Here is a 24,650-nt window from a genome sequence, read left to right as displayed (position 1 = left end):
AGCGCATGCACCCCATAGCAAAAATCTCTCTATAAATAAATAAATAGTGTTATTCCAGCTCAGGATCTGTGGCTCACCTAGCCATGGATTGAATCAAGCTGAGCTTGAGTTCGTTTAGCTCTCAGCTGCAGGTAGGAGGCAGTTCTCTCAGCCTCTTGGGTCTCTCATCATCCTAGCAGCAGGAGGCTAGCAGGGCATGTTCTCATGGAAATGGTGAAAGATTTAGAGGGGCAGCCAAACTACATGGCATTCCTCTAAAATTCATGGACGGAAATAAGTCACATGACCACACCCAGTGTTACTAGACTAAGGAAATATAGTCTCTTTAGGTGGAATAGCAGTCATATGACAAAGAAAATGAGGATATAGGGAAGGATGCAAAGTTGAGAAAACTAATATTTGTACCATTAACCATATAAGGGAAAGATAAATGCACAATTTTCCGTTTATCAAAGGATGGGGATTTCAAAAGGGGATGGGTCCTATCCCTAACACACCAGGAACATGTTCCTAGAGGAGGGGGCTTTGCATGCAGCTGCTAAACGTGTTTGTATTTCAAGAAGCGGGCATGGAGATCAGGCAAAAGGTGCTCCAGGAACAGTGTGGACATGTGCAAATCATTTCACTATTACATTATAAAGAAGTTCGTGGGAAGACAAAAGTGACAGCTGTAGAAGAAGTAGCTCTGTCAAAAAAGCTACAAACAGCAGAGATGTCCACGTATAAGAAATTTCTGTATGGTATCTTTTTCTGGAAGTTCTTTCGGTTTAAGTGTTCATATCCAAGGTATGAATAGTGGAGAAACACACAAGAACATAGCTTTTGTTTGTCTTAGGAACTGGAGTGGAAGTTGGAAATAACATAAAAGTTGTCTATTTTAGAGATGAAGAAATTTGTATTTCAGAGATAAATTCTCTCTCACTGTATATTTGTGTGTGTGTGTGTGTTGGTGTGCTTGTACATGAGTGTGTGTGTATAAAACTATATGAAATATATAAATAAATGTATAAAACAAATAAATATCTTCCCCAATAAACCTATATATAATATATAACTTTTTTATGGGGGGGAGAGGTTTTTTCACTATAGGGCGCGTGCACTCGCCAGACAGAGAGAGACAGAGAGACAGAAAGCAAGAAATCACCCCCCAGGGGGGATGGTCACGCCGCAATCCCTTCTCCTCCATTCTCCTCTCAGGATCTTGGGCATGCATGCACACACGCCCGGTGTGAGTTTTAAGCCACCAGGTCCGGGACACTAACCGCAGTCGACTACGTGGGAGTCCAGCGACATAGCCATTACGCTAACTGCTGGTTCCCATATATAACTATTTTTATAGAGAGAGGCTAACTTTATATATATATACATGCACACACACTAAGAAATAGTAGGTCATCAGGAAAGTCATGAGGCATTTTCACATAGAAAAATATAGAAAAATACATCGTGACTTTTTCAGTGACCTGATACTATTTCTCCAAGTGGCATTCTTAAGAAGACGCTCTCCATGTGCACTCCCCGGTCCTTCTTCTGAAATGTAGTCATCTCATTTGTAAACGCAACCTAATCAACCCCGCTAACCTCAGCCTAACACAGGAGGTTTCTCTGGGGAATAGAAACAAGGAAACTTTGAAGTGCTGTTTAGATGATCACCTGTAACAAAGACCAGAGCTCAGTCAACTGTGGCGTCAGAGGCTTTGTCCCCTGGCCTGGAGAGGGCCCTATCCACTTGGTCTGCTTTCACAAAGCGCGTTTTATGAAACGCCAGGCCTATGCATTTATATACTGTTTACAGCAGCATTTGCACGACATGGCAGAGTTGAGTCATAGTGATGGAGACAGAGCCCATATGGCCTGCAAAGCCTCAGATAGTTCATCTCGGCCCCTGTGTTACAGTCGGCCCACCCTGGTGTGGATCATGGAGAATCAGCAGTTTCTGGAACGGACGACACGTACCTGTGCACTTTGCCTCTGAGGATGGCAGTAGCAGGAAGTCCGCCCCAGAAGGGTATCTGTGGAATCAGAGCATTGCCCCCTGTGACTGTCTTCTCTGAAACAATTTTGCTTCCTTCCTTTCCAGGGCTCTGCACAGGCCACCACCCTTAACCCTTTGTTCTCTATCCTTTGCCAGACTCCGACCTGAGCATGCGCACACTGAGCACGCCCAGCCCAGCCCTGATATGTCCTCCGAATTTGCCAGGATTTCAGAATGGAAGGGGCTCATCCACCTCCTCATCCTCCATCACTGGGGAGACAGTGGCCATGGTCCACTCGCCACCCCCAACCCGCCTCACGCACCCGCTCATCCGCCTAGCTTCCAGGCCCCAGAAGGAGCAGGCCAGCATCGACCGGCTGCCAGACCACTGCATGGTGCAGATCCTCTCGTTCCTGCCCACCAACCAGCTGTGCCGCTGTGCGCGCGTGTGCCGCCGCTGGTACAACCTGGCCTGGGACCCGCGGCTCTGGAGGACTATCCGCCTGACAGGCGAGACCATCAACGTGGACCGTGCACTCAAGGTGCTGACCCGCAGACTCTGCCAGGACACCCCCAACGTCTGTCTCATGCTGGAAACCGTCACTGTGAGCGGTTGCAGGCGGCTCACAGACCGAGGGCTTTACACCATTGCTCAGTGCTGCCCGGAACTGCGGCGACTGGAAGTCTCAGGCTGTTACAACATCTCCAACGAGGCGGTCTTTGACGTGGTATCCCTCTGCCCCAACCTGGAGCACCTGGATGTGTCAGGTAAATGGAAACCGACCTCCTGGCTTGGGCCTCCCTGATGTGCCATCCCAGAGCGGGAGGGCATTGGCACCACCAGCAGCCCCATTATTGTTGCCCATTAGAGATGGAGGGTGGGTGGTGGCAGGGCTGGCCCTTCCAGAGAAGCCATCTCTGTGATCATCACCCTGGAGGCCACAGGTATCCTTACATCAAACACAGGGGTCTTTGCAAAGTTCCTGGCAAATGTGTATGATGAAAATTCTATGCATGGATTTCAATTAGCACCCAGATAAACTCATACTTTAATTTTATTTTTCCAGAACTTTTGAAGTCCTCTTTTAATGTCCACCTCTAAGAGGAGCTCTAGACACCTTTTCCCTGGTAGTACAGGTTCACATGACTTTTAATTGTGCCTTTCCTCTCTGTAACTCAGTTATTTCTGAGCAATGCAGATAATAGACACCAACTATGGCATCTCATTCTAGATACAGAACCAAAAGGTAAACTCAAACACACTTGGTGTAGAAACTACCCTCTTGTGCACTTGATGTGGAGAACTACGTCTGAGCCATAACCACACCCCACCATATGTGTGTCTGTATGGCGGGCCATGCCTCTACAGTGGTCACTCAGCTGTGATCATCCACATTTTGTAAGCCTTGAAGGCAATCCACCATGGTCAAAGGTCTCCCTAGAGATCTCACCCCCCCTCCACCTCTGGGTTAATTTTATATCTTTTCTTAAGCAAAATTATCAATTATATAGTTGCACGGGTGAGGTCCATTGAATCAAACCTTGAGTCCTTTTAAAAATCAAAGGAAATCTGGGGGCCATCACTTAGCGTAATGGCTATGTCACTGGACTCCCACGCAGCCGACTGTGGTTCGAGTCCCGGACCCGGTGGCTTAAACTCACGCCGGACGCGTGCCCAAGATCCTGAGAGGAGAATGGAGGAGAAGGGATTGCGGCGTGGCCATCCCCCCAGGGGGTGATTTCTCGTTTTCTGTCTCTGTCTGGCGAGCGCACGCGCCCTGTAGCAAAAACCTCTCCAAAAAAATCAAAGGAAATCTCAGCATGGCTGATTTGCTTGAAAACCTCTCTCAGGCAGGAAGAATTAAAGCCCAGACTCACACTTTGGCGCCAGACGGGGATCCGGCTGGACTAACAGCCTTTCTTTATCTCATCCGCTGCCCAGGCACAAGGCGAACATTCGAGAGGCTGAAATGTATAAGATACATCAGGGAGTTAAAGAAATGAACAGCGTGAGCCACAAGCTCAGGGATTGTTGGGGAGGGATCAAGAAGTAAAACCATTCTGATGGGCGAACAAACAGAATTTGGGATTTACAAGCATCTGAGGTAAATGAGGCCCTCCAACAAAGTCTGAGTCAAGCCGGCTCTCGCAGCTTCCCTCTGTCTAAAGCCGACATCTGAAAATATTTCAGATGACAGTCCATTATTTTTTGCAGATTCTTTCCCTTGTTGGAAAGCAACTCCCGCTCCACTACTTCAGCTGGCTGCAGGACAAACCGTAGTAACCATATGTTCACTAAGTCGTGAGCAGCCGTTGGCATAAAGAAGCAGGAAACGAGGAGGTTTTCTTACATTTTTCCTCCAAGGAAATTTGGAAAAGAAAGCATTGTGATGTGATGGAAACTACTTTCAAAACTTGGTGATTTGGGACAATTCACAGATTTCTCTAGATGCATTTCCTCTTGAGTTAAAATAAAAAATAAAAAAGCAAAGGAGCAAAGGACTACAGTTTCAGCATCTTAAAAGCCTGAGTGTTTTATAAGCATACTATTTTATCTTATTTTCTCGGATTGGAAGATGATTTGCTTTTGGAATCCCCTCTTTGGTAAAGGGGCTTCTCACGCACTCTTGGTACAGCAGCTGTGCCCTCTCTTTTGGGGTCCTTTTAAAATTCAGAAATGCAGAAACCACCTTGGCTGCAAGTTCTTGGGTTTGTAGCCTGAGTGATCTTGCTTGGCCCCATGACTAATCATTATTAGTATGCCTGACGTCTGTCCCCCATGTGAACCTGACTACTATACAGATTCAGATATATTCATATAGCTTCCTCTCTTGTCTCCCATGACCCCGGTGATCTGTATACTTAGAGACTAAAACAAGGGGAATCTATAGCTCACTGAGTTAGGAACACAGAATCCCAGACATTGGAGAGATTTTCAGGTACATGAACTTGAAAGACCCACAGGCTCGGAGAATAGCCTGGTCATCGGCACCTACGACCGTGCACTCAGTTCTTGGAAAATGTGGCAATTGTTACAGTGATACAGAGGGAGGTCAGAGGGCTGCCAAGACTGATTTCACTAAGCCTCATTCTTGGTTTTCACAGCTGGTCTCTGAGAGTGTCTGCCCCTTTAATGGCAGTCACCTTGATTCAGAAAGACCCATCATTGTTCTTGAGCATAATTCCCCAAGAGGGCGTAAAAATGCCTGTTCTAACCTAGCAGTCAGGCATGTCTATCTCAAAAGCTATCTTTTCAGGCCATTGAAAACTACAACCAACTATAGTGTTTTATCATTACCACACACTACCTGTAACCAATAGTCTCTTTAAACATCAGTGGAATATATTGAAACTCACCAATTTTCAAAATATGGAATATAATTTTGAATGAAATGGCTTCATGGGTTGGCCCCACAGCACAGTGGCGGTTAAGTACTGTGCATGGGGTGGGGAGGGCAGATTCCACATGACCAAGGCAGTTTGACTCCCAGTCCCCTTAGCTTAAAAAACAGACCAGGCACATGTGCATGTGTGCTTAAAATCCTGATAGGACGGAGAAATAGAAGAGAAGGGACTGTAGCATAGCCACAACTCATTAAGGGGCTGTTTCTCTGTCTCTCTTTCTGTTGCTCTCTCTCCCTCTAGCATGCACTGGAAATTAAGAAAAACCTTTTTTTTTTGGAGAGGTTTTTGCTATAGAGCACATGCGCTTGCTAGAAAGACAGAGAGATAGAAAGTGAGAAATCACCCCCCCAGGGAGGATGGCCACTCCACAATCCCTTCTCCTCCATTTTCCTCTTGGGATCTTGGGCACGCACGCACACGCACCCAGTGTGAGTTTAAGCCACCGGGTCCAATACTTGATCCACAGTTGACTACATAGGAGTCCAGTGACATAACCATTATGCCAACTGCTGGCCCCAGAAAAACCTTTTTTAAAAGAAAGAGAGAGAGAGAGAGAGAAGGGAAGAAAGGAAGAAGAGAAAGAAAGAAAGAAAGAAAGAAAGAAAGAAAGAAAGAAAGAAAGAAAGAAAGAAAGAAAGAAAAAGAGAGAGAAAGAAAGAGAAAGGAAGGAAGGAAGGAAGGAAGGAAGGAAGGAAGGAAGGAAGGAAGGAAGGAAGGCAGGCAGGCTTCAGAAGGGTTATCTCCAACTAGAGACCTCGGAGTCATCTTACTTCTTTCTCGTCTTTTATATCCAACTTGTAGAATCTTGCGCAGGTAATTCTGTTTCCTCAGTACCTTAAGTTCATTCCCTTCCATCTATCTGCACACTTCATTAACCATTCTCACACCATCTCAGATCCCTCAACTCCCCTTTCACACTACCAATCTCCAGAGGAATTTTTCAAACTATAAATCTTACCATTCACTTCCTGCATAAAATTTCCAATTGCTCCCCATAACCTACCTACAGGAAAAGTTCAAGCTCCCCAGCAGAGCATTTAAGGGCCTTAATAAGGTGCCCCTCCCAGGTTTACATCTCACTCCTTTCCTGTGTGCACTCGATGCTTCCCTTCTATGGAACCATCTGCATATCCCAAATTACACCATATCTTTGCACACAGGGAAGAGTGGGTACCTCTCCAGCTTGCATCTCTCTCCCTCCCTGTCCCCCTGCCACTCCAACACCTCTTTTATCAACTTCTCATTGTCCCAGCTCTAGTCAGGGATCACCTGGGTATAGCTTGGCCTGCCTTACCCGTGATGAGCTAAGGATTTCCTTCTGGGTGTCTACCTTTGAATATCAGAAGGTAGAACAGCTCCATAGTTTGCATTTGAGTACAAATGAGACATGTTATATTTTATGACATTGTAATTAAATGACCAGTGGAGTGTCACAGCCCTTAATGGTCATCTTGACTTCTAAAAGGTTCAAAGTTGGTTACTACTTTAAGCCAGGAGTTAGAAGTTGTAGTGCAATACCTTCAACTTCCTCATCAGTAAAAATGAGGTAGCTGGAAGGGATTGCCATATGCTTTCTTTCTCCTGAATTTGTCTTATTATCTTACTACCTAGACTTCATATATATGTATCAAAATTGTTGTTACTTCATATATAGGTCTCCAAATTGCTTCTGCCTTTCAAAGATCTCCCTAGAAATCACAGAGATACCTAAAGTGGAGCACCTCCAAAATTCTGATTACCCAGTTTCTGAGTGTTCTCTTCCAGCAGCTACATCTACTGCAAATCTCTTGTGCACTTCATTAATTCTGTGACCCATCTCTGTCATTGCTTACTTCCCCTCCTATAACTGGGACCTTAAGTCAGGTGTTAAGGAACTTATCCCTCATCTGGATGTACAAGTCACATAATCTCAATGAGCTTGAGATGTGCCATGGTGATGGGCAAGGGGTTGGTGGAGGAGGGGACAGACAGGAGGGAGAGAATTATGAGGGAAAAATAACATAGTGTACGCTGTAAAGATGTACAATGACTAAATGCAAATAAGAAATAAGAAAATAAAATTTGAAACACAAAAAAAAGAAAAACGAAGGTCAACCTGAATGAGCCCTAACATTCTTTCGATGTCGATAACGTATAATACATGGTTATACATATACCTACTGAGCCATGAACCAATTTCTTTTCTTTTCAATCCAATCTTACAAAATCAATTAGAATTAGGGATAAACCTAAAATTGAAGATGATTGATCTAAACATATAAGCATATCAAAATAGTCTTTATCAATCTGAGCTGAACTAGTATCTCATTAAATCTGGAACTCAGTTTCAAAAATAAAGTATACATTTCCTTGGATTAAATATAGAGGAAAAACAAGAAACGTGAACCATGAATATAGGAACAGAATTTATTATATGCTCTTGAAAACAAAGTGACTTCAGAGGCACCCAGGTGGCCAGTCTCTACTGAAGGCATTTAAACTCCATATAAGCAGGATTACAGTCAGCCTAATGAGGGAAACCCCAAGCACAAGGATATCCACAGAACCACAGAGCTCCCTGGAGAAGTGTGACCAGCCCCGCTCAAGGTGCATCATCTCTGCTTTCCAGGGTTAGAATGTACTCTTCTCTCCTCCTGACAATTCTTTGCCTTTGTAGCACATGGCTTTTGAACCTCTCATTATTCCAAGGACTCAAGTGTTGTAGCGTTTCCTGGGCAGCCTACCAGCAGGTGGGAAGAAAGTCCTCATTAGCACTATATGCAGTTCGCAGAAGCCTGGATAATGCATCAACAGCCAAGATGCAGAGGTGTCTAGAGGGAGGCACCCAGCTGGAGAGCTGCTAGAGGAACTTGAGAAAAGGAGAGAGTAAATGAAAAGAATATAAATACACACACACACACACACACACACAGTCTATGTAGGGGAATGAGTATATCTAAATATAACTGTATAAACTATATATAGGATATTTATTTGTTTTATATACTATAATATATTGTATGTATTTTATATAAAGTAATACATAGTAAACTGAAATAAATACACAGGGAATGAATGTTTCATGTGTGTGAATATATATAACATTTTTATGTAATTCATACACATATTTTTAGGAGATTAGAAACAATGTTTAAATAAAATCTAAAGATACCTTCCCGGGCATTAATATCCTTGTCTGTAGAATGGATTGGTCTAAGAATCAGGTAAGAAAATATTTATAAAACAATTTGTAAACTTCAGTGTTCAACACAAATAAAAGGCATGAGAATGAAGCCGAAATAAGCAGTTGTTTTTCAACATAGATACCAAAACCAAAGTTCTGAGGACAGTTAGGTGTTGGAGGTTGGATTAGCCCATTCAGACCTTCTCTAGAAGATGCTCTTCCATCTGTAAGCTTATTCATTCCACAGACCCCCAGTGAGCAGTAGCTATAATCCAGGAATGACAGAGCAGCGAGCAGCAGTTCAGAGTCCTGTTTCTCAGGAGTTTACGTTGCAGAGTGAGGAGACAGCAGACAAATAAGCAAGCAGATAAACATGCCACCAAACGATGAATGGTGCTGACAGTAAAGGAGAGTAGGGCAAGGGGTGCTTTTTCTACAGGGTGCTCAGAGGAGAATTGTCCAGAAAGCCCACATAGGCTCAGGGCCCTAAGGCAGCAAGACAGCACCTTAGGCCTCTCTGGGGGAGCCCTCCCAGTGCACAGACCTTGAGGTTCAGAGCACTTGAAGAGTCTGGGAAACTCAGAGCAGCCCACTGGACTGGGAGACATGGGTCAGAGACGAGGTCAAGAGCACAGGGCAGGTTCTTGGGAGCCCCACCAGACTGTCAATTTAATACCTGGAGTGAAACAGGTGCGACCCAGAGGTTTTGAGCAGAATGACATGGTTTGAGTTCTGTTTTCTGGAACCCCCTGACAGATATGTAGTGAATACACTGTAGGGACTAAAGGCAGGGCCTAGAGTAGTACTCCAATATACCATAGAGAATACCATGCGTGACAAAAGAGGGTTGAATGAATCCCCACATAGTCATTTTGATAGACTAATTACCTATGTCTCTCAGAGAGTCTTCGAAGTCCATCCATATCCATTCTCTCCCTGACTATAATAGTGCAGCCCCGTTTCACAGAAGAGTCTCCAGACATAGAAAAGCTAAGCCTCCTGCCTGAGGTGGTATTAAGTAGTTCGGAACTAAGTGGGACTGGCAAGCCAGGGCTCATTCTGCCAGACCAAGGTCATGCCCAAGCTTTGCTGCTCATCTCTCACTTCTTTGAACCAGGAAGCTACCACTTAACTGCAGGGCAAAAAGTAAGCTTCACGACGCTTCCAGAACTTTCCAGGGCCAAGACAAGCTATTTACTCACATGGTCTCATCCCATTTTAAGGCAAAGGGAACATTTGGAAGGATAGTTGGCTTGGCATCAGGCAACAGTGATGTACCAGGAGTTGGAGCTGTGGTTCCCTCCTATTCTGTTCCAGCAAATCCCCTTGAGCCCAGATCATCAACATGGCAAATAATGAAATGAACACGGGGAATCCATTGTTGATTTTCTTCTCCAAGAGGCAGACACAAAAACAGGTAGTGCTGGGATGGGCTTGCTGTCCGGTAGGGATCAGTGAGGACACCCTGGCAACCTCCCATCCCGACAGGTTCCTCTGAGCGTGTGTTCTGTTTCTGTGCAGGGTGCTCCAAAGTGACCTGCATCAGCTTGACCCGGGAGGCCTCCATTAAACTGTCCCCCTTGCATGGCAAACAGATTTCCATCCGCTACCTGGACATGACGGACTGCTTTGTGCTGGAGGACGAAGGCCTGCACACCATCGCGGCGCACTGCACACAGCTAACCCACCTCTACCTGCGCCGCTGCGTCCGCCTCACCGACGAGGGCCTCCGCTACCTGGTGATCTACTGCAGCTCCATCAAGGAGCTGAGCGTCAGCGACTGTCGCTTCATCAGCGACTTCGGCCTGCGGGAGATCGCCAAGCTGGAGTCCCGCCTGCGGTACCTCAGCATCGCGCACTGTGGCCGGGTCACCGACGTGGGCATCCGCTACATCGCCAAGTACTGCAGCAAGCTGCGCTACCTCAACGCGAGGGGCTGCGAGGGCATCACGGACCACGGCGTGGAGTACCTTGCCAAGAACTGCACGAAACTCAAGTCTCTGGACATCGGCAAATGCCCTTTGGTATCTGACACGGGCCTGGAGTGCCTGGCCCTGAACTGCTTCAACCTCAAGCGGCTCAGCCTCAAGTCCTGCGAGAGCATCACTGGCCAGGGCTTGCAGATCGTGGCTGCCAACTGCTTCGACCTCCAGATGCTCAACGTCCAGGACTGCGAGGTGTCCGTGGAGGCCCTGCGTTTTGTGAAACGCCACTGCAAACGCTGCGTCATCGAGCACACCAACCCTGCTTTCTTCTGAAGGGGCCGCTTTCCTCCCGCGTTGTTTTTCAGACACACGTGAACAAGACAACATGTTTTCTAAAAGCAGCATATGTATGCACGGACACCTACTCATAACAGCTCTTTTTACAGGAAGGTTCTTAGGATTCTGGTTTGTATTTTCTTAATTTCTCATGGGCAACAGAGGTCAAAGGAATGAAAGGGGAAGGAACAAATTTCTGTCTGAGCAGTTTTTTATTTAGTCAGGCATTTTCTCTTTTCACAATAGATGCATCTGAGCAGGCTGATTGCAGTATCTGTAGAAAAGTGAGGGGGAAAAGCCATTTACTCTCCTCCTTCACCCCTGCTCTGGGACACAGGCCACACCCCCAAAGTTCTACCTGCCCAATCCTCCCCCACTCCCAGAACAAAGCATCAGAATAGTAGTGCTTTCCAGATCTCTTTAAACTGCTTGCCTGGCCTGACTCACACACTCCTCCATCCCACACCAAGCAAATTCTGGTTAAACTGATTGTCATAGCACTTTGCATATACAAAGCACTTTCCAAATCTTTTTAAAAAATTCTTTGTGGTAAACAGTATGGTGGAAGAGAAGACCTGCCTTCTCCCAGCTCTGCCTTCTCCCAGCCACTAAGTAGCTGTGTGACCTTGGCTAAAGCATTTCACTTCTCTGGGCTTCCGTTTCCAGCTCTGAATCAGAAGGACGAACTTCATACTCCTTTTAGAATTGATGGAACAAAGACACCAATGAACAGGGCACCTTGGCACAGACACACAGTCTTCTACCTCTCCCAAGACAGTTGGTTTCGCAGACTGGCTGTGCTGTTGAGAGATTCTGCATTGCCAGTCATTGCACAAAAGGGTCCTGTAGTCCTTTGGCTCCCGTGTACTTGTTTAGATGGGAGCATCTGTGGCATTTCTGCCCTGCGGGCCACGATGGTTTGGGGGCACATGCACTGTCCTCATTCCCCTCTTCCAAGCCACCTGAGCAAAGCACCAGAATGCCTAATCACAGCCAAGCCCAAAGCTCCCAGTTCTGACTTCACAGAGTGTTTTCCAAGAGGAGAAAAGACCCTCATGATTTTTAATTAACAGATGAGGCCCAAGGGAACCCATGTCCTCAACAGTTTTTCTAATCCCACTCAGAGTACATGTGGCATGCATCAGGCACATCTGTCCTGCAGCTGGCAGGGACAGATGCCTGGTTCTTTGTCATTCAAATCACACTTTGACTTCTCTCATGTATTTATTTCTTTATGCATTCAGACTTTATCACACGAAGCCTGTGGGGTTCGCTTCATAAGCATTAACTGTGCACATTGCCACCTTGCATGCCTTCTTCCATGGCTGTCTGCAGGATTTCCAAAGAATGCACAGCATTCTTCCAGGTGTTTAAATACTGTTCACTCAAAATGCCAGACAGCTGAAAGAGGAAACACATTGATAAGACATAGATACTAGTCCACAAACCAGGCCCTTGGAATAGAACTGTAACTCATTACAAAATATTCTAAATGGATAGAATATTAAATGGCCCTACTTGAATAAAAATCTGCTTGGTAGCCTCGTTTGTGTGAAAACAGGTAGCCAGAATAAATTACATTGCTTGCTTTTTTTATGGAATTCAGATTGTCTTTTTTAATAAGTACATGACTTTTCCCAAATTATTCTCTGGCCAGTCCCCTCTTTCATCATTGCAGACACAGCTCATCCATTTCTTTCTCAAATGATCCCACTATCCAAGCCCAAAATTGCTGCTTTTCCAAGCCACACATGCTGACTTGGTTCCAGACCAAGCTTACACGCTGCTCGACAACTGCACTCCCACTGTAGGCTTCTGTGCAGACTGCTGTCTTATGTTGGGAGGAGGGGTCAGTGTGCTGAGGTGGCACTGGCTCAGGAGGTTGTTTTCATGCATCACATGAAACATGGCCACTGTCCAGTCAGCATCTTCATCAACTTGAATGTACAGTCAAGGTCATGTGCCATAGGGAAATGAGTTGTTTGACTAGGGACAGTATTTCCTCATGGCTACAGAGTTCAGAACCATAAGTAGTTGAAGGTAGCATTTCCCCAACTCTATGACTGACTTGTGCCCTCATCTAGAGTTTCAGAATCTGAGAATCACAAGGGATTTCCCTAACCCATCCAAGTGAGCTGGCTGAATACTCCCAAAATAAGCAGGAAAGTCCAACATGGCTCCCTGAACCATGAGAAGTATTCCTTTTCATCACCAACTGACCATGTCACCTAATCTGTCTTCCAAACATGAGACACAGCAGACTGTCCCCACTGCTTGCTCAGCACATCCTGTCTCTCTGTTTCTTTCTTTGTCCCAGTCTCTTCCTCATCCTTTTCTCTCTCCCTTGAGGGATGTATCTATGATGGAGGTTACTTGGGAAAAGCTCGGCAGATTTTTACAGACCAAGCAAAAGGCCTCACTAAGAAATTTATCTGTTTTGAAACCTTGCTTCCTTCCTGCCTCTGCTAAATCGAATGCTCATTGTTTTGTTTTGTTTTGTTTTGTTTTTAATTCTAATGTTCAAATCACTGCGTGCTGTATGACTCTAGAAAGCCTTAATTTACTACCACCAAGAAATAAAGCAATATGTTGGTAATCTGGCTCAGCTTTTTTTTAATACCCTTTTCAGAAGACAGTGGTGTTCAGATGGGGATGCTTTCAATTTGTTTTATGTTGAAGGATGGAGGATGCTAGATTGTTACCACAGTGGCCTCTTTCCTTTTTTTCTTTTTCTTTTCTTTTTTTTTTTTTTTTGAGAGATTTTTGCTATAGGGTACATGTGCTTGCCAAAGAGTCAGAGATAGAGACAGAAAGTGAGAAATCAGATCCTGGGAGAATGACCATGCCACAAACCTTTCTCCTCTATTCTCCTCTCAGAATTTGGGGAACACATGCATACATGCCCAGTGTGAGTTTAAAGCTGCTGGGTCCAGGACTCAAACCATGATTGACTATGCAGGAGTCCAGCGACATAACCATTACACCATCTGCTGGTCCCAATGGTGGACTTTTTAAAATTGCATCCATGGCTTTGTCTTCTGTCTTGCTCCAATGATTTTGGCTTAAAATTGCAGATGAGTGAAAAAATATCACCTTGACACTATAGTTCTGGTCTTTATTTCCTTTATCCAAACTCTCAGTGTCAGATGTATTCTGGATTCATAAGTTTGAATGTGTTAGGAATCTATGGTTTATTTGTAACCCAAAGCAGTCTCTGGGACAGCACCATTAATCAAATATGTTCCTATTTCCTCAACAATAAATATGAATAGTTTCATTATATAAGATTATTACCAACTATTACTAGCCTTGTATCAGTTTGAGTTAGATTTTATTGCTAATTTTTACCATATACATAATGAAAATGCTTTTATTTTGTCCAGAGTTTTCTGGATTTCAGAATTATGGATAAGTAATTATGGATTTGTATATACTTATGCTGGTACTGGTACTAACACTGGAAGAATCTTCAAAATTATGCTGACCATTAGTTTATACCATTTTATACCTTTTTTAAAAAGGAGGGGGTTCCTAGAGTGTTAGAATGTGGAAGCAAAATTTGGCAACATGATCTAAAAGGAGAGACTGTTTGAAAATTAAAAATGTGAATGCTTTCCTCCCCACCCAGATCTTTAGATCTGAGAAATCAACATGGTAGAAGACAATACAGTGGCCTCTTTCCTTTTTTTCTTTTTCTTTTTTTTTTTTTTTTTTTTTTGAGAGATTTTTGCTATAGGGTACATGTGCTTGCCAAAGAGTCAGAGATAGAGACAGAAAGTGAGAAATCAGATCCTGGGAGAATGACCATGCCACAAACCTTTCTCCTCTATTCTCCTCTCAGAATTTGGGGAACACATGCATACATGCCCAGTGTGAGTTTAAAGCTGCTGGGTCCAGGACTCAAACCATGATTGACTATGCAGGAGTCCAGCGACATAACCATTACACCATCTGCTGGTCCCAATGGTGGACTTTTTAAAATTGCATCCATGGCTTTGTCTTCTGTCTTGCTCCAATGATTTTGGCTTAAAATTGCAGATGAGTGAAAAAATATCACCTTGACACTATAGTTCTGGTCTTTATTTCCTTTATCCAAACTCTCAGTGTCAGATGTATTCTGGATTCATAAGTTTGAATGTGTTAGGAATCTATGGTTTATTTGTAACCCAAAGCAGTCTCTGGGACAGCACCATTAATCAAATATGTTCCTATTTCCTCAACAATAAATATGAATAGTTTCATTATATAAGATTATTACCAACTATTACTAGCCTTGTATCAGTTTGAGTTAGATTTTATTGCTAATTTTTACCATATACATAATGAAAATGCTTTTATTTTGTCCAGAGTTTTCTGGATTTCAGAATTATGGATAAGTAATTATGGATTTGTATATACTTATGCTGGTACTGGTACTAACACTGGAAGAATCTTCAAAATTATGCTGACCATTAGTTTATACCATTTTATACCTTTTTTAAAAAGGAGGGGGTTCCTAGAGTGTTAGAATGTGGAAGCAAAATTTGGCAACATGATCTAAAAGGAGAGACTGTTTGAAAATTAAAAATGTGAATGCTTTCCTCCCCACCCAGATCTTTAGATCTGAGAAATCAACATGGTAGAAGACAATACTCATAGCTGAGTGGAAAACTTCATTTTTAGCAAGTAAAAAGCTTTTAAGACTTATCAATTTTAAGTGTATTCGTCTTTGACCTTCTCATTCTGTTAACTGTTTCAACAACTCTCACATAAACCAAGAGGACTGTTAATTTCCTTGCAATATTAATTTGAATTTCTTGTCAAGATCCCAGAATAAGGTTAGCAATAAGTTAAATGCATTATCTACTGAGGTTTATGATTTTTTATACTGATACTTGTTCAAATTAAAAGAAGTTTTCAAGGAGTAATATCTAAGAGCATTTAAGATAAAAATGAAAAGATTGACTATTTTAAAGAAATAAGTACAACAATAAAATCAATTTGCTTTGTCTAAATTGTCATGGAGAAGGCACCAAAAGTGGTGCACTTGTTCAATAGCTAGCAATCATGATTAGTTCAGAGAAAAGCTAATTGGAAGAAATGCTGACTAGCCAGTAGAAGAGGGGAAAAAATATTGAAAGACTAGGTAAATATTGCATTGGAAGCATTCACACAGAATATCTGAAACAAAACTGGTTTTCCTCTTACATACTTTTAATCAAATAGTTGTTTTTTTCTTTTAGATCTGTACACCAGAAGTTATTCTTCTGCAGGGGGAAAGAGGGAGAACCAGTCATTATATATTGCTGCCTATCATTATCTGATTTTGATGGTTTCACTAAGCCTTGGCTAAATACAAACCCAGTTGCCTAAAGAAAAACACACAGAGACAAGTTTCATTAAGATGACCACTGGCTGGGGAAGCCCTCCCGTGGGCGGGAAAAGCCATTCAAGCCATTCACACAAGGTAAGATATATTCTCACAAAGACTTAGCTAGGAGATTCCACACCCAGAAATGCACCTGGGGTATTATTACTTTTGTGTGTGTGTGCATCTCCTGAAGCCACAGGTCCATCTTGTAGAGCTCTTTTTAATCTCTCTAGTCAGCAGATCAGCTTATATTTTAAGCCAAATGGTATGAAAGAACATCTCCGTTTAGAAGCTGGACAGGGCAGAAAACAGTTGTGACAGCCCTTGCAGAGCTATCCCAGGAACTGTCTCAGATGCCAGGTCATGGACTGTTCAGCAACACTTCCTTTAAACTCTGCAGTATTGCTTCGAAGTGTTAGCAATCAGCATCATCCAGGAGTCAGAGGACAGCTTTGAAGGACCATTAAAAAAGAAAGAAAAATAAATAAATAAACTAACCTAAATATTTCCTAACAGGTCAATTCTGTGTTGTGCAGCCTTTGTCTCTGCAGCTGCCCAGCTACTGAATTTTATTCTGGTGATATCAGTAATTCTGAATTCTTTCCTGGCCCATGTGATCATTAATGTATCAGGGAGCTTAGAAATTGCAGCCATTCTTCATGAACCAAGGATGTCCAGGAAGTGCCAATCTTTTAAAATCAAAGCAAAACAACCCTGCACATTTTATTGGTCATCTACTGTATGCCAGCTACTGTGAAAGGTTCTAGGAAATAAGTTCATTATTCGTATACACAGGCACTCAGATCATAACTATAATATCATATCATAGAGTAGGGGAATGGAATATTTAAAAAAAGAATATGGGAACATCATCTAATTTAATCAGTATTTATTAAGCACCTAATATGTCCCAGTTACTGTTCTACTAGCAAAAGTCCTGCCCTGATGGAACTTATCAAAGAAAATGTGTTTAACACATTATTAGGAGAGAGGGATAAGGCTTATAATAATCTCTTAAAAGGGAAGACCCTTGAGCTGGGTTTTGTTTGCTCGTTTGGGGAAAATTTTTTTAATTAAAGTTTATTTATTTATCTTTTCTATGAAGTAGACAGAAAGAGAAAGATACCTCCATCAGGGTTTCATTCCATTATTCACCTCCAACCTTACCCAGTCAGGATCCCAGGTGCCTGCAATATACAGGGGAGTCCTCAGGATGTGAACCTGGGACCTACCCACATGGTTTCATCCTCACAGCATTGTGTTATTACTGTGCCACTATGGCTGGCCGTTTTTGTTAAGTTTATTTATTTATTTTATGAGAGAGAGATAAAAAGACAGGTGCCCTTGATAGTCAAACCATGCCACCATCTTCCTCCCTCACCACCCTCAACATTCCAGCCACCCAAGGTCACTGGTGTACCAATAGGCTTGCCCAGAGTGTTCAAGTCAACTGGGAATCCAAACCTAGTCCTTCCCAAATGGCTTTAGTAATTCATGGCTCACCCTACTGCCTGTGTCACTGCTGTTGACCCCAATCTGGTTTGTGTGTGTGTGTGTGTGTATGCACACCCCAAATCCCAAAGGTAGGGAGAAATGGAGGAGAAGGGATTGCTGCATGACCATGCCCCATGGGGAGATGGGGAGGTACTTTCTCACTTTCTTTCTCTCTCTCTCTCTCTCTCTCTCTCTCTCTCTCTCTCTCTCTCTCCCTCTCCCTTTCTCTGGCAAGCTCACGTGCCCTCTGGCAAATTTTAAAAAAAAGTAAATAAAAACATACAAGTGCCACTCAGGGAAACAATATTTGATAAGATTAATGAAGTAGCTTGTTTCTGTTATAGATTAACATAACCAAATCATTGACTATTAACTATATGTTAACATTGTCATGGCCTTGGGTGGTTAGTCATATGAAAGCATATCTATCTATATCTAGATCTAGATACAGCTATATATATGAATATTATGAAAAATCAATGTGGAAACATAATGTCTTTGGCAAACTAAGAACCTCAAAGCAGCTTACCTATCCCCCAAAACAACATATGCATTAATGATCCAAACAGCCATATGCCTGCAAACCTGCAATCATGACTCTCCAAAATCTAGTCCAGACAGAAAGTAATAGGACCTCTCTCCCTCAATAATTCTTGGATGTTTCAGCCACATGGTATGTTCTTTCTTGTCACTCTAATTGTTATATTCTTGTGATGAGAATGGTCAAAATAATTGAAATGTCTAAATTTACCATGTGTCTTTACTGAAAACTAGATTATGTCAATAGTTTTTAGAATTCCGAGTAGCCAAAGTAAGAGTCATTAAATAACCTTTAATATTTCCAAGAAATTAATTATATTTATAAATTCAATGAGGATGGGTTCTTTGAAACTTCACATGCTATCAGGGTTGTGAATGTGAAATTATCTGTCCACAGTAATAATAAACTAACCAGTGAAACCACTAGGAAGTTCAAGAGTTATAGGAAGGCTTTTAAATCCCATTTCTCCGCAGTCAGAGTCAACAGTCCTTTGACTTTTCAGATCCCCAGGTGTCTCCCTGAATCTGAGTAGGCTTATTAAGTCCATTTCCAGAAAGGCATACAAAAGATAGAAGAAAGAGAATTTCTAAATACAAAGATTAGCCAGAAATTGGTACTTCCTTTTTCTCATCTTTTTCCAACCACTAATGATCACAGACACCCTCTATATAAAACAAACAAACAAAAAAATCCAAGTCTCACATCATGAATATATTCTTCATGGGTGTTTACCTTTAGAATTTAAACAGACTTATCATGGCCTTTTTCATTTATAAGAAAGTAGATAAAGGGACAAAACTGTCACAACTGATAAATGGCCTTCTCTGTGTTATCTCATAGCCTTTTTTCAGAGATGGAGACCAATGTAGATATAATTATCTTTGTACAATTTTACATTTTGCATCCTTCCAGAAAACTACACAAGTACACTGAATTTCTTTCTTATTTATCTATCATTTCTTTTTTGTGCAGTAAAGTATGGTTTTACACAGCATGCTTAGAGTGTATAATTATCAAATCCCATATTCAGATATGTTCATCTTCGCTGTTGAGCGTGACATTACATTGTGCACATTCTATAAGAGTTATACTAGTTTTCTTTTGGGGGGGGGGATAGAGGTATGTATTGAATCATCAACAACATTATTTGCTTTGTTGTACTGTTGTTCATTTTTCAATCTCGTGTTTTAATAATAGTGAAATGTTGATATTTCATACATGTTGCCACTTATTCCAGTCCTGAAAGAGACCATTTTGCCCAACAAACTCTCAGCTTAGTAGATGAACCAGAGAGGGAGAAGTCAGACCATTTCTCTTATTCCTTTTGTAAATATCTGATTTATGACATAGTTGATCTATGCGAATGGCATCCAGACAACAGAGTTTTTTCATTAGCTAGACAGGACTGTGGGACTCTCATTGGCTCTCTCTTACCTTCATTATTTTAAAACACACAAAGAATAATGACCATGGATGAGCTGGAAGACTGGATATCAAAAAACAGTGGATTTAAAGAACAGAGAGAGAAAGAGAGAGAACATTTAAATAATGACCTCCCACTCACATAATGAAAAGCAGAGTCTCCTATGGGTTTCTAAACTGGCATTGTTTCACCAGAACCATTGCCTTAGGGCTCATGTATGTAACATTTCTTTTAAAAATAGCACACACAGGAAGGCATGAGAAACACAAACACTGCCATAGGACAACTTTAGTTTTGCTTTCTATTAAAATTTGTGATTAATCTCCACTGTAAAAGGTGAAATAATAATAAAGGTGATCAAGTTATGTAACAACCTCTTCTCTTTACAAAACAAAAAGCCACACATTCTTAGATGCTGAGCCATTCTGTTTTTTTAACTTCATTTATCCCAAATTCCTGGCCTTGTGGCCTCAGGGCTCTGATGACTAACTTTTTGTAGTCAAAAGTCTGTACTAGCCAAGGAGAAAATTGAGCTTTCTTATCAGATTTTCAAAATGATGCAAAAGTATCAATAGTATACCAGCAACCCCATAGCAAAGCTCCTCTCCAGGGCTTGGGACCTCAGTACTAAACCTTGGAGGAGGTAACTGGGAACTAAACGAGACCCTAGAAAAGTCTGGCTGAAACTAAGAGATACTTGGTAGGTCTTATGAAGATAGCAAATGCAACTTTTAAAATGTTTAAGGTTATTCTTGATTTTAATGTAATAAATATTATGTACTTATTTCCATTTGTTTAGTACTGCCAGTAGAGTTCTCAGTGATAACTGATTAAATAAATACAAATTCAGGTTTTTGTCCTATATTTTCAGGTACTATATTTTAGGGTTTTGGTCCTATATATTTTGGTCCCTCCCTTCTTTTTTAAAATTTTGGTGGAGGGGAATAATTAGCTATTCTAGTTGAAATTGGCCACTCTTGTGTTGTACATAATTTTCAGTTGTGTCCTCATAGGGATCTATAGTGGTTTCCAAGAACTCCTCAAACAACTTTGCTAAATATGGATTGCCCAATTTCCAACAGAAAATAGCATCGTCAGAATGTGAGAATTCTTGTGTCAGGAACACAAAACATTTTTGGAGATACTCTTAGAAAGACAACCAGCCTCAGTCTGGAAAGTCACCAAAATATTGTACTTCATTCCTGGCAGGTAAATTTCAAATTAGTGTATTCAGACACTTAATTACCCCAAAATTATAAGCTATAAGTTCAATATATTTGTAATATAATTTTGGGGGGCCAAGGAAACATTAGATGTGTAGATATTTAATAATCACTCGTAATCCCCTTTCTCCTGCTCCTTGTGAAGGATTTAGAACAGGGTCCCAAGGCTTCCTGACATCAGGGACCAGCCTAGTGGAAAATAATTCCTTCATGGAATAGGGAGAAGGATTGATCCAAAGTGAACCAAGCACACTACATCCACCATGCACCCACTTCCACCACTACTACACTATAATATACAATGAATCATATGACTATAGGGTTTGCACTCCCTGCAGAAACCAACACCACTGCGGATCAGACAGGAGGCAGAACCCAGGCAGCGATGTAAGTGATGGGGAATGGCTGCAAACACAGATGAAGAAACTTCACTTACTCGCCTGCTACCCATCCCCTACTGTGCAGCCAGAGGACTGGCACCAGTCCATGCCAGGTCCCCAGTAGGCCATAGGCCACATGTGGCCCGTGGGTTGGGCACCCCAATTTAGAATGTTATATTTTGTTCCTGTTAGAATCTAGGCCCCTTCATAGAAATTATTAAGTGACTTTGAGTCAGTCTTTTGAAAACTAAACCACAGATCAGCCCTTTAATATATGTGGTTCAATAGCTTTAAAAGACTGCTTAGAAAAAATTTTAAATTAGAAAAATTTAAAAATTAGAAAAAAAATGAAAGGTTTTTTTTTTTTTTTCCTAGAAAAAAATATTTTTCGCAGGAATAAGTGTGTGGATATGTTGTTTTGTTTTCAGCACCCAAACTCTTTCTAAATGTTCAACAAGAGACTAGAAATGTAAATAGCTTTACTTTTGAAACAAGAAGTTTTATTTTGGAAGTGGTTTGACTTTGGCCAGCTGTGGTATACATTAGCAATGCAGTACCCTGCAATGCTAAGGACATAGCAGAAGGTCCTGGATCTGTGGCCCTTGGTCCCCCTACACACTACACATGCTGGTCATGTGTGCACACACACATGATCCTGGCTGAGACTGGGGGTAGGATCACAGTTTGAAGACCTCATTGAAGAGGTTTCTCTTTCACTCTCTCTGTGTTCCTCCCTTATAGGGGAGATAAACATATAAACTATAAAAATAAGTGGATCACAGTAGTTTTAAAAAGTTCATGTATTGACATTTGATTATGAAAGAATTAGGAGGAGGCATAATAACTTCATGGTATTAAAAGGTGGGGCCTCTGGGTGTTGTTAAGTGATTAGGGTGAGGTCCTTATGATTTTGACTCCTGGTGGGTTTATAAGTAGCAGAAATTAGACCAGGAGAGACACATGGGACACAGACCATGCTCCCCTGTTCTCTGTCATGTTGTGACACGATTAGAAGACCCCTGCACCAGAGTCGGGCTCTGGACCATGGAGGTTCAAAATGAGTTGAATAAAGCCCTATTCTCTTAAATTACCCAGACTCAGGTATTTTGTTGTATTAGCAATAGCATGGGATAGAACTTGCTATAACTTTGGTTGAAGGGGTTCTAATTAAGGAGCTGGCAGGTAACATGGTGGTTAAGGTGCTGGACTCCCACATGGCAGACTGTGGTTCAAGTCCCAGATGTGGCAGTTTACTTTCTCACTTTTCCTCCACCCCCTCCTCTCTCTCTGGTCAAATTAAAAAAATAATAATGGGTTAAATTAAATAAATAATTTGTAAAATAAAAAAAGAAAGGGTTCTAATTAGCTTCTTCACATTTCATTTTGTCTCATGGTGGTTCCCACTGCTTTATATAACTAAAACACCCTACTTTTTTGTTGATGTTTCAATTGGTGCAATACACATGGGTCATATAGTAAAGGAGCTCTAGATATGTGTTTTATTCTAAGATACCATTGGTATAGGCACAAATTGAGTCTGCTTTAGTTTAGCAAGTGGCTAACTTCAGTGGGATTTATGCACATCTAAATACCTAATCTTCCCTAAAACTACCTTTGCCACCATCTTTCTGTTTTAGTAAAATCAGAATAAAGAACAAAACTTCTTTAGCAACACTTTCCCAACCTTTCTAAATCTCCCACCACTCTTAGCCAAAAGCAGAGAGTACTGTCAAAAATCTTAGACAAAAACACTTCATTCACTCTCCACTTCATTATCAACTTCCAAATGTCTGAGTTTACCATGGCCCAGCATTTGGGATGCTTCCAATGGGCTTCTGAAGCAGTATCTTAATGTCTTTCATCAGTATTGCTCTTGACATTAGAAATTCATGGTAGCAGGACCTCAATAGGGTCTTGTACTATGATAAATCTCCGCCTAAAATCAGCACAAAAAGAGTAAATGCAGAAGCATAGACCAACTCTGAGTCTTGTATGCTGTACATATACAAAAGGAAATAGATACCTTTATCTTTTCATAACATTATCAGGTCTGGTCAAATCATCTATTATGAGGTTAGGATTTAACAATCCAGAATTTGCTACCATATATTCTGGCATTGATTTTGTACTATTATTTGGAAGAATGACCTAATTTCTATATTAGCAGATATGACAATATTTAAGGGGCAAAACTCTGAGAGTATTGTCATCAATCATATTTTATCTAGTAGGGTGGTTTTAATGTAAAAGATAGATAATTGAGGGCCAGCAAGTGGCATGGAAATTAAATTGCTGGATCCCACATGGCCAACAACCTGGTTAGAGTCCTAGACCCAGTGGTGGGAAAATCATGCCAGGCATACAAAAAACCCAAGAGGAGAATGTAGGAGAAGAGACTGTGGCATGACCACTCTCCCTGAAGGGTGATTTCTCACTTTCCCTCTCTTTCTGTCTTTCTCTGTCTCTCTCTGGCAAGTGCACTCACCCTATGGCAAAAACCTAAAAAAATTTAAAAATAGGCAGATAAATGATAGAAAATAGATGGCAGGTGTTATATAGATAGGCAGATAATGGATTGATAGATAGACAGACATAGATTGAAGGTAGTAGACAGACATAGACGTGGACAGATATGGTTGAACAGTATTACATTGAAGCCATCTCATAAAAGGTTCTAGAGTTCCTGAAATTCTCACTTGCTTAATATTTTACTTAATTTTAGGAGACATATTAGCATTGAGACACAGAGCAAAACAAGAATGAAGCCACATCTATCAAAAATATTGAGTGCTACATCTGCCCTCAATTTTTTATTGAAATCACTCTAAATCTTGCCGGTCTGTCCAAGGAAAAAGAGTAAAAGAATAAGATATTCTACTGACTCTGGAGTAAGGACAAAAAAGATGTTTGAGTCAGCCAATAAAATTGAAATGCTGCAGGAAAGAGCCAGGGAGATAAATAACCATTCTGCATCAAGATACAGGCAGGACTTCATGGCCTAGATTATTTTCTCAGTTCTAGTTTCTGAGACTGAAGATGGGGGGATGGGTATTTACTGATGGCATCCAGAAGTCTGCCCCTCTGCCAAACACAATATTTTTTCCAATGTGGTAGTAGCAAAATGTCTTTTGTACTAAGTTTTTAAATGCGCTAGCCAAACTTTATTTTTCTGGGAAAATATACAGGATGAATACCATTGATAATCAGAAGTAGCAGCATACTAGCGAAACAATTTCCAAAGACGCAACCAAATTGTTGCATGTGCTGCCTCTCAGTGTTTCCTTTCTGACAGAGCAGTTAGAGTTGATAGGGAAAGGCACAAGGACCAACGATGTAAACTATCCCACAGACGTGAAAGAAGCACTTGGTTCTATAGGGCTGACACTGCTACTATTTCAGAATGAAGTGCATTTGGAGCAGAAGTGGCACAGCAGG

The 24,650-nt window shown here is 41.7% G+C and overlaps 1 protein-coding gene across 1 annotated transcript in view; it reads left to right on the top strand.

Annotated features, from left to right (window-relative positions):
• The window catches only part of FBXL7 (F-box and leucine rich repeat protein 7), a 429,933-nt gene extending 416,490 nt beyond the window's left edge, over positions 1-13,443 (top strand). Inside the window, exons 3-4 of the mRNA XM_006165244.2 lie at positions 2,132-2,743; positions 10,065-13,443. Coding sequence (XP_006165306.1) covers positions 2,132-2,743; positions 10,065-10,801 — 1,349 coding nt within the window. The 3' untranslated portion in view covers positions 10,802-13,443. The remainder of the gene's footprint in view (positions 1-2,131; positions 2,744-10,064) is intronic.
• The last annotated feature ends 11,207 nt before the right edge of the window (positions 13,444-24,650 follow it).

Source organism: Tupaia chinensis, unplaced genomic scaffold (assembly GCF_000334495.1).
Source record: "Tupaia chinensis unplaced genomic scaffold, TupChi_1.0 Scaffold143836_1, whole genome shotgun sequence".
In the NCBI taxonomy this organism is placed as follows: domain Eukaryota; kingdom Metazoa; phylum Chordata; class Mammalia; order Scandentia; family Tupaiidae; genus Tupaia; species Tupaia belangeri.
Note: the sequence above shows the minus strand (reverse complement) of the source record. Positions and strands in the feature narration are given on the sequence as shown.